General features: G+C 43.7%; 3 protein-coding genes across 4 annotated transcripts; 2 read left to right on the top strand and 1 right to left on the bottom strand.

Moving 5' to 3' along the window:
• Positions 1 to 329: 329 nt before the first annotated feature.
• LOC108103244 (serine/threonine-protein phosphatase 6 catalytic subunit) lies at positions 330 to 2,073 on the top strand. The gene is made up of 3 exons (XM_017208646.2): positions 330 to 582; positions 653 to 940; positions 1,008 to 2,073. Exons 1-3 carry the CDS (start codon positions 418 to 420, stop codon positions 1,464 to 1,466), a joined length of 912 nt encoding a protein of 303 aa, XP_017064135.1. The 5' UTR covers positions 330 to 417; the 3' UTR covers positions 1,467 to 2,073.
• Positions 2,074 to 2,256: 183 nt separating this feature from the next.
• Positions 2,257 to 7,187, bottom strand: LOC108103243 (transmembrane GTPase Marf). 2 transcript variants are annotated; one of them, XM_017208644.1, is made up of 9 exons: positions 6,892 to 7,187; positions 5,904 to 6,436; positions 5,455 to 5,744; positions 5,057 to 5,395; positions 4,796 to 4,807; positions 3,673 to 4,599; positions 3,436 to 3,606; positions 3,144 to 3,340; positions 2,257 to 3,075 (listed from the first exon to the last, which is right to left on the bottom strand). In XM_017208644.1, exons 2-9 carry the CDS (start codon positions 6,208 to 6,210, stop codon positions 2,874 to 2,876), a joined length of 2,445 nt encoding a protein of 814 aa, XP_017064133.1. In that variant the 5' UTR covers positions 6,211 to 6,436; positions 6,892 to 7,187; the 3' UTR covers positions 2,257 to 2,873. The 2 variants fall into 2 exon arrangements, with proteins under 2 accessions (XP_017064133.1, XP_017064134.1); XM_017208645.1 differs by lacking the exon at positions 4,796 to 4,807.
• A 225-nt stretch (positions 7,188 to 7,412) lies between these two features.
• On the top strand, positions 7,413 to 9,370 carry LOC108103222 (protein swallow). Its single transcript, XM_017208621.2, has 3 exons — positions 7,413 to 7,777; positions 7,854 to 8,651; positions 8,719 to 9,370. The coding sequence occupies exons 1-3, from the start codon at positions 7,516 to 7,518 to the stop codon at positions 9,192 to 9,194; spliced, it is 1,536 nt and encodes a 511-aa protein (XP_017064110.1). The 5' UTR covers positions 7,413 to 7,515; the 3' UTR covers positions 9,195 to 9,370.
• The last annotated feature ends 326 nt before the right edge of the window (positions 9,371 to 9,696 follow it).

Genomic DNA, 9,696 nt, shown 5'->3' with positions numbered 1-9,696 from the left:
AGGATTTAAAAAGCTTTCAGCGCGGACTAATTATGATTTGTGCCGGCTAAAAGCTAATTGCAACTAATTTCGGTTTGCTTAAGCCACATAAAAAAAAACTGGGGAAACTCAAGGGTACCGCCAAAGAACAAAATTCAAATTTAAAATTAAATTCAAATAAATGAATGGCAAACTATCGATAACCAATGAACGAACCAGTTCATTAGTGCTTGCACACCATGGTTTTGGTTATTATTATTTTTAATGTGACCATTAGTGCTTCCGCGTCAATGCGGGGGTGAACTCGATAGTTAGCGAGTACACCCTCCTGAAAATGCTGTCTCACTCATTATTCGGCCATCTCAAATTCGCTATTTTTTTTTTAATCCACATCCCTAATTATAATACACAAGGCAAGGCGACAAGGAATAAGGCATCATGGGCGATGTTGACAAGTGGATAGAGAGTGTGAAGGAGTGCAAGTACCTGACGGAGAATGAACTGAAAAAGCTTTGCGAGATGGTGTGCGACATTCTGCTGGAGGAGACAAATATTCTGCCCGTGAGCTCGCCCGTCACCGTTTGCGGTGACATCCATGGCCAGGTAAGATACTATATTTGCACAAATATTAATCTATGTAATCCCTGTAACCTCTTTTGATCTTATCATTCAGTTCTACGATCTGGAGCAACTGTTCCGCACGGGAGGCCAAGTTCCGGACACCAACTACATATTCATGGGCGACTTTGTGGACCGAGGCTATTACTCGTTGGAAACATTCACCAGACTGCTGACCCTTAAGGCACGGTATCCCAGCAGGATCACCCTGCTGCGAGGAAACCACGAAACCCGGCAGATAACCAAGGTCTATGGATTCTTTGACGAGTGCTTCAGCAAGTACGGAAATGCCAATGGATGGAAGTACTGCTGCAAAGTCTTCGATCTTCTCACCATCGCTGCCGTACGTCCCTACTTAAAGATCACCAAAAAGTTAGATTTGTAATACCGTTTTTGCGTATCCCCCACAGATCATCGACGAAGAGGTGCTGTGCGTACACGGTGGCCTGAGTCCCGAGATTATCACTTTGGATCAGATAAGGACAATCGAGCGTAATGGCGAGATACCGTACAAGGGAGCCTTCTGTGATTTGGTGTGGTCCGATCCTGAGGACATGGAGTACTGGGGCCAGAGTCCGCGAGGCGCAGGGTGGCTGTTCGGACATAACGTAACCAAGGACTTCATGGCGATCAACAACCTGGATCTGATATGCCGGGCACATCAGCTGGTCAACGAGGGCATCAAGTACATGTTCGAGGGCAAACTGGTGACTGTTTGGTCAGCACCAAACTATTGCTATCGATGTGGGAATGTGGCTGCTATCCTCAGTTTCGAAACGGCGCAACAGAGGCAGACGAAGATCTTCCTGGCGGTTCCGGATGCCGAACGGGTAATACCCAAGCAGAACACTACGCCTTACTTCCTGTAAAAAGATTTGTGGCCCGTGTGATACGATACGATACCATAACCATATACCGATCCAATACGATCCGCCCACTGTTTCGGCATCGTGGCAATCAATCATCTACGCTTGTGGACCAGCGAAAAGGCAGCCTTCGACTGACTGATCCATTTGTCCACCTTTATACGCCTTCAACTCAAAACACTCGGAACAGAACTCACACACACACCTGTAATTGCGACCCTTTTGTATGGCAAACACATATATATTTAGTAAGATCAAAGTTTAACCTTATGTTATTTGTTTTCAACAAGTGAAAGTGCAACCAAAAACAAAAACAAAATAATAGAAAGCATAGAATCGATTTGTTTAAGAAGTATATCCAAGTATTGTATTTACTGATTATGAATGCTGAAACAGCTAGACATTTACAGAAACAAAAAGCAAGCCTTTATATAATTCATTGTATTTTGTATTCCAAACTTATTTATTTCTGTGAACAACACACAAACTATATACTTTTTGTACATTTTGTATTAGTAATGCTTTGAGGAAAATAAGTGGCACAACAAGAACTAAGATTAACCAAATGTGTGATCCCGATAAAAACGATACGATTAAAACAAAAAGACAATTTCAAATGCGTTTATCCGGCAATCAATGGGTCGATAAAAGGATCGGATTATATGCGTGATTCGCGCCTTTATTAGGAAACCATTACCCATCCCTTTCTTTTTCGTGGTACTGCATCATGAAGCGAACAAGAAGTACCCAAGGTTTCTTTACTTTGTTGGGCATTTTATAAAATAATAATAAATTTTCATACATAAATATCATTTATTTCGTTTCGTTTTCGTTCATTAATCATTCTTCTGTTTTGCATCATCAACAATTTTATATGTTTATCGTTTTTGCTTTACCCCAAAGAGCCATCAATTCATTATTCTAGCATCCAATTCAAAAACAATATAATTACATGACTTTCTGTTAAAAGGTAAGGGAAATAAGTGGCATTTGCTTTAGGGGAGCATGCTGATTTATAATTCACCTTAACTTGGTTTTTCATGGCACCCGGCCATGCTCACAGTATGTTTGATTATTTCTATAAATGTTTTGGGGTCAGCAGTTACAAAAAAAATTAAATAACCACACTATCAATAGTGGAAGTTAGGAATTAAAATAATTCTCAGGAACAACATTTTGTTAAAACGAAAAAAATAAAGATTTACCAATCGTTAGGCTCAATCATGCATTTACAAAAAAAAAGGAATCATATTCTGAGAGGTGAGCAACAAAAACGTAGTCAAATATGGTTATTGTAGTCGTTCCGGGTGTTTGGTTTTCCTTGATTTTTTTTATGATCTTGCATTTTCTTGTAAGTGTTTTCCCCTTCTCGGATCCATCAGATCACATAGGACACCCCGTTTTCACTCCCTACTGTGGCGATATATAGTTATGCTCAAAAATGTCGAGCTCGTTCTGAATATAGTTGGCCTTGTTGCGGAGCAGCTTCAGTTGCTTCTGGTTCGCCTCCAGGATGTTCAGCTGCGAATCCAGCGTCTTGAGTTCATCGTTCATGTCCGTGGTGGCGGTGTCAACGGTGCGGCACAAACGGGCAAACGTGCTGGACAGCTCTCTGTAGAGATATAATTGATATGCCATTATTAAATGATATCTAGTACCCATCCTGTAATCAATACTAACTGCTGCACTTGATGGCTGCAATTGGCCGAGGTGAGGTCGACGATCATCTTGAGCTTCTTGGTAGCATGGCGCACATATTGTCCCTTGAAAGTGCGCTCCTTGGCGGAATTAGTCCACGACAAGCGCTCGTACAGGTAGATGCAGCCATACAGGGCTCCCACGCCCACCAAAACGCGCCAGCCAATAGTTTTCAGCATCTGCAAATGATGAGTTTTCAGCACATAGCTATTTAATAGCACCTGCTTGGTCATTTGTGAGCACAAGAGGTGTTGCGAGTAGTTAGGACACTTACGATACCGGCGACTACGAGACCGCCAACGGTGCCCTGGGATCCAATGGAGGACACCGCAAATCGAGAGATCAGCGTCAGCTGTTCGGGCGTTATAGCAGCCATGCCCGGAGCGGGTAGCAAGCATACAGGAGTAGACTCAACGGGTGTGGTGGCGGGCGTTGATACGCTGTGCTGTAAAGGGTAATAGAGTAAAGATATAGTATATGGTTACCCACATTATCCTAACCACAAACTTACTCCAATACTGCTCTGTCGGTTGACCAGCGCCGGCTGACCCTTCTTGCTGCGCTCACGCACCTTCCCGGTGAAACGCTGAATCATCGCAGCAATGCCCCAGCTAAACTTGAACTCCAGATCCTCCTGAAAGTCGGCACAGAGATTCTGGCAGTTCAGCGAGTACAACATCTCGAAGGGCTGCGTACGCACAATCATCTTGGTGCTGGTAGCCAAAAGCTGTTCGTTGGGCACCAAAGCGTGCATGCGGTCAGTCATCTCCGTCTGGGCGGACTCCACGTTCATGGCAAGCGCCATGGAGAGACGGGCACGCAAGTTGCTTCCCAGGCCACTCTCTACATGGGCATTTAATTCCTTCTTGTAGATATTTAGAACCAGACGCTCCGGATGGAAGGGCATGTTGAATTCGTCAATGAGCACGCCCAAGCGCCAAATCTCTTCGTTTAAAGCCTTAGATACTTTCTCTTCCACCTCCTCTACCATGTTGTGTATCTTCATCTTCATTTCCCGAGTAACCTGCATCATCTGCGTCTCCGTACCCTGAATACGTTCGGTGAGCATGTTCTTTTGATCCTGCTTTAGGTTTCGGAATATGGTAATCCTTTCGTAGATATTGTCCAACATCGACTTCATGTCCCCGGAAACACTCTTGCCACGCGAACTGTGCTGCTGGAACTTAGTTTTCACGGCACTCTGCGAGATACACTCTTCAAACTTCCGCTCAAAGTCCTGGAACTCAAAGTAGCGGATCTGGAATCCCTCGGCAATGGCACCCATATGCGGTGGATTACCCTTGGCCTCCTCGATGCGCGCCTGTAGTGTTTCCCTGGCGGAAACGAAGAAAACCCTCTCAGCTGCTTCCTTCTCGTTGCTAACCTTTAGCTCCTTGGTAAGGAAATCGATGCAGCGCTCCGTATGCTGAGATTTAACCTATCATGAGTTGAAACAAATCCATTAGAATAGGAATCTCATAATCGCTAAAGGGTCAGCCAAAGTGGAAAGAGGGAAATAAACAAGGAAATTCATCGGCTACGGCCGAAGTTTGATTTGTCACAGAAGCAGAGTGGATGGGTTGTTTAGGGACCAAGCAAGCAGCTCATTTTACTGGGTCTAGCTCATTCATTACCTTAGCCAATTCCTGGCGTTGAATACAGTGGATAGTTGTTTGATTGATTTGGTTGGGTAATAAACAAAAATAAAAGACACATCAACAAAGAGAGACAACAGGTATACAAAGAGGTGAAAGTTGTGGCAGAGAACCCTGCTTGTAAACGAATCATTACCAGGCAAGTAAAAGAGAAGGCAATGATTCGATTACCATGTAATAAAAATGCAGGGTCTGAAAGAGACTATTGACTAAATAAAGGGGATTTCAAAAAGACCGTACCGACTCCTGGCACTCGGGTTCGTTAGCCGAGGCATCCCAACGATTGTTCAGAATAAAGATGTTTGGCTTGCTCAGTTTCTGGGAGACGGTGTGAAAGAACTGTTTTTCCGCACGCGTCATGGTGGACTCAGCATTCAGGACCAGTACGAAGACATCGGCATTAAGGCAATGGTTGTCTATCCAGTCATCCAAATTCGCCGATACATCCACGCCAGGTGAGTCCACAAAGACGACATCATCGCGAAGCAGGCTGCACCGCTCCCTGGGCCAGAATATCCGCACCAAACTGCTCTCGCTTAGTTTCTCCTGGCATAAAGCATTCGCCAGTTGTTTGATGTTCTGCGGTTAAGGGAGATTATGAAGCCAACTATATTTCTAATATTTGGGATACCACTTACCACTACATTTAGCTTCTCATCGGATCCCTCCTTCATCAGATACGCCTCGCCACCATTGCTGCCCTCCACTTGACAAAAGCAATTCGTGGTATGCCCAATGCCGCTAGGTAGAATCTTCTCGCGCAACATGGCATTGATCACCGAGCTCTTGCCGTTGGAAGTGCGCCCGAAAAAGGCCACCTTCATGTGATCTCGCTGCAGGACCTCGCGAATGGCGGCCACTTTGTTAACGTAGCTCTCGAAAAGCTCCCGCTCTGCTTTGTCCACGATCTCGGCCTCTGCATGTAAAGCTAGAAATATAGTTAATATTAGTTTAGGAGGTATTTAACCAAAGAAGATATCATCCAAAGTTAAAATCATTATTCCCCAACTTATCTGCTAGTCTTGCAAAGGTTAGACATATTATATTCTGGTTTCCAGCAACCGTTTTTTAAGATATTACAACTCACCGTTGATGAACGTGGTCGTCTCGTGGACGTACTCCTCGATCTCCCCATAGATGTCGTTGATCTTCTTTTTGGCGCGCACGAAGATCTGGAGCGGCGATTTGTCATTGGATTGATAAAGCCGTGATTCCGGCACCAAATTGGCAGCCGTTGTGGAGCCCGAAGGTTGCAGCGATGAATTGAGTCGGGATAATGGGGATCCGGGTCCAGATTTATCCACCGTATCCGTCGATGAAGAGTGACGGTCATCATCGTTGGGGCCCGTTTGCCCGGTAACCAGCGAGATGGTGCGGTTCAAGTAGGCCGCCATTTCGGGATCCGGTTTAAGATTCGGTTGGATTTGCAGATCGGTGCAATTTATGTTTTTGTTTTTTTGGGGAAGAAGAGAATTGCGATACAAAACAAAAGGTATGCAGCCTAAGGATTCGGTTTCAGATTCGCTCCTCCTCCACCAAAACTTCAAAACTCAAATAACTTTGTTTCTTGTGTGTTATTTTGCTTTTTAGGGTCTTTGCTTAAAAATCAACGTCACAAAACTGAAATGAAATTAAATGAAAAATTATGACACCAAAGGTAAAACGAAATGAAAAATATAATGAATAACACAGTGCGCACTTGAGGGATGAGCTTTCACATCTAAAAGAGTTTTAACAATACTAAATATTTTCTAAGCCTGATTTTAATCTTTTTAAGACTTCCAGGATCTCTCAATGTAATTTCTATGAAGTGTACACAGTAAAGTTCGAATATTTCGACAGCAACTAAAGTTATTAGTTCATCTTTTCAAGGGTGCACTGTTATGGCGAAAAGGAAAATACCGCAACGCAAATTGCACACACACACACACGTGGTCCAATTGCGCTGCAACAAACACAGGCGAAAAATAATATAATCTAATGTTTTTTTCGGTTTTTTCTTTTTGACAATTTGCATTGGTGTGCGTAAATCGAATTGATAAAGTTTATTCTACCCTCTCGCTCTATCAACTAACCTGATTATTGCCACTCTCGCTCATATTTATATTTGTTTTATATTTATATTTATTTTCCTCTCCGGTTCTTTTTTTGTTGTTGTCCCTCAGCTGCTTTGTATTCAAATTGAAATGCGTGGAAAGCTTATCTTAATCTCCCAATAACTGTACATTTCGGGTTGGCTTTCAGATGCAATTCTTTCAATGAGGCAATTTCACGAAATTTAGTTAATATTATTAAATTTTGTATTTAAAAATGCACATGATGTAACATGATAAGTGTGGCCGACTATCGTTGTGTGCTGCCGCCAGCTCTAATGTATTTTTCGAAGGGTTCGTGTTTTTAGTATATTATCATGCCAATCGGAAATTACCAAGTTGTGGTTTTGTTTGATATTTTTTAAATTATAAAAATAAATATAACCGAATGGCTAATTTAGGTCTATCAGATATTTAAGAAGTTGTTTTAATTGAATTTTATTTATATACACAAACTTACTTAGTTTGATGGTCACACCAGAAACATTCCAATTAGCCAACGTAACGGTGCTTTTCCCGCGCTAGTTGGATTCCAATTGTCATTGGATTTGTGTCGTTTTCCTTGTCTTATATTTCACCGCTTTTACACGTTTCCTGTGCCAAAGAATGAGTCTGCAGGACGAGAGTTTTCCAGCAGATGAGCTTTTTGACCAGTTGAATAATTTAAGTAGTCTGGGCTCCAGAAACACCTGGTTTTCGGAACATCATCAGCCGGCCGCCTTTGAGCGGAATGCGTCGCCATTTTTGGAAATCTGTTACGCAGATGGGGATCCGGATGGGGATGCGGATGTGGCAAACAAGAGCGCCAAAACATGTGTAAGCGATCCCGTGGGTCGAGAAGATGAGGAAGATGATGATATTGATGACGGTAATATTGCCCTTATGCAGTCCTTTTCTCACTTCGTTGTCAAAATAATATTTATATTTTCCGATTATTTGGACAGGTGGTGATGGCCAGTTGAGTGGCGAGAAGGCTCCCCTGAGAAACGGCCGCGGGAGCAAATCGGTGTCCTACCAGGATATACACTCGGCTTACACAAAGCGCCGTTTCAAGCATGTAGCCAGCAAGGTGGGCCAGTACATAGCAGAGATGCAATCCCAGGACCAAAAGCGACGCAGTGCGTCGGGTTCTGGCTTCCAACGGCACAGCTCTATGCCAGAATACCTAACGCCAACTTCGCAGCGGGTCAATGGCCACGATAGTCACTTTAAGATGGATGATAACTCCCACTCCAACTCAAACTGCAATTCCAATCCCAACTCTAGCTGTAGCTATGAGCGATTGCTGGCCGAGAACGAGAGCCTGCAGCAGGATAAGGATCGCTTGCAGGCCTACAACGACTATGTGCAATTACGCCTTGACAAAAAGGTGGCCGATCTCCTTCAGGTCAAGCGAAATTTCGAGACCTTACGTACTGAGCTAAGCGATTGCCAGCAGAAGCTTAAGCGCCATCAGAGCCACTCGCTCCGTTCTTTGAACTCCTGGCCGCCGATGGGTATTTCCAAGGCCACCCAAACGGAATTTTCGGTGGCCACTATCTCCTCCGAAAATGCATTGGTCACGCCTCACCCATTAAACAATGTCACCTACAACAGCAGCGATGGATCCATCGAGATGGCCCTGCTCAGTGTGGGACCCGCTGTTCGAATTCCTCAGACTCTTGGTCAGTCCAAAAGAGTCATTCATCCACAGTCCTTGGACTTCAGCAGTGTTAGCGGTGAGGGAGATGGGCACGTAACAGGTGAGATTATATTTTTATGAACCCTATACTTTTTAATACTCATCTATTATCTCGGTCCATGTCAAAGGCGAGGCCCCAGGCTCCTCATCCAGGGCCCTGGCTAGAAGAGCCCCTGCGCCCAACAATTCGGAGAGCAGTCAGCCGAGCAGCAACGACTCGGCCATCGAGGTGGAGGGCCACGAGGAGGAGCGAGCCACTTCCAGACAGTGGAGTGGTCATCGCGAGGGCATCTATTACTTCGACAAGCGCAATAATCGGGTTATCGAGGTGCTAGGTATTAATCTCGCCCAGAATCAGAGTCAGAATACGAGTCAAAATCAAAGTATCAACGATAGTCAGGCACAGTTGCTAGTCCATTCGTTAGCACAGTCCCATGTCCGCTTCGGCAGTAAGAGGACCACCATTGGCAGTCGGATGCTCAGATTCTTGGGCCCCTGCGTCCGATGCAGAAATAATGACCCATTGAATACTAGCAATTCCTATACGGTAGGATTGCCCCTTATGCCAGAGGAGGAGTTCACAGATCCAAGGAACCGGCGATAATACGTTTTCTTTTTTATTAATTTATTATTGTATTATCATTTCTTGTTATTTTATGTCGCGTTAAGTTTATCTATGTAGTGATCATTTTTTATGGCAAAAGTATTTAGTCAACCAAAATATGTGCATGTTTAACCAAAATAAAAAGTTCAATTAAAATTCCAACCAAACAAACACAAGAAACTTTACGAGTTTTAAGAGAAATGTTAAATTTATTTCATTCCGAGTATATTTGCTTGTTTTATTAATAAATTTGCACATTTTCAGTGTTTTCGAACATCTTTTGGGAGCAAGATAACTAACCGAAATTGAATTCAATTGGTGAAAACATACACAACATGTGTTAAAATTAATCACCTATCGAAAGTATGTGACTAGTGCAGCACATGCAGCTTTGGCCACACCGATGGCGGAAGGGCCGCAACTTTGGTCACACCGCCAGGGAAAATTACTCAAATTCCGGCAAATTTGTCACGAATCTTTGTCGCACCCTTCTGCTCTGAAA

This window comes from Drosophila eugracilis, unplaced genomic scaffold (genome assembly GCF_018153835.1).
Source record: "Drosophila eugracilis isolate 14026-0451.02 unplaced genomic scaffold, ASM1815383v1 contig_2167, whole genome shotgun sequence".
NCBI lineage: Eukaryota > Metazoa > Arthropoda > Insecta > Diptera > Drosophilidae > Drosophila > Drosophila eugracilis.
This window is presented reverse-complemented; position numbering and strand designations above follow the sequence as displayed.

Excerpts from the sequence above, each read along its gene's own strand:
- LOC108103243 (XM_017208644.1), bottom strand. The coding sequence starts at position 6,210 with ATGGCGGCCTACTTGAACCGCACCATCTCGCTGGTTACCGGGCAAACG. Across the intron at positions 3,607-3,672 it reads ACCGACAGAGCAGTATTGGA|CACAGCGTATCAACGCCCGC; the intron begins GTAAGTTTGTGG and ends TACCCTTTACAG. Across the intron at positions 3,341-3,435 it reads GTCTCGTAGTCGCCGGTATC|ATGCTGAAAACTATTGGCTG; the intron begins GTAAGTGTCCTA and ends CATCATTTGCAG.
- LOC108103244 (XM_017208646.2), top strand. The coding sequence starts at position 418 with ATGGGCGATGTTGACAAGTGGATAGAGAGTGTGAAGGAGTGCAAGTAC. Across the intron at positions 583-652 it reads GCGGTGACATCCATGGCCAG|TTCTACGATCTGGAGCAACT; the intron begins GTAAGATACTAT and ends CTTATCATTCAG. Across the intron at positions 941-1,007 it reads ATCTTCTCACCATCGCTGCC|ATCATCGACGAAGAGGTGCT; the intron begins GTACGTCCCTAC and ends TATCCCCCACAG.
- LOC108103222 (XM_017208621.2), top strand. The coding sequence starts at position 7,516 with ATGAGTCTGCAGGACGAGAGTTTTCCAGCAGATGAGCTTTTTGACCAG. Across the intron at positions 7,778-7,853 it reads AGATGATGATATTGATGACG|GTGGTGATGGCCAGTTGAGT; the intron begins GTAATATTGCCC and ends TTATTTGGACAG. Across the intron at positions 8,652-8,718 it reads GGGAGATGGGCACGTAACAG|GCGAGGCCCCAGGCTCCTCA; the intron begins GTGAGATTATAT and ends TCCATGTCAAAG.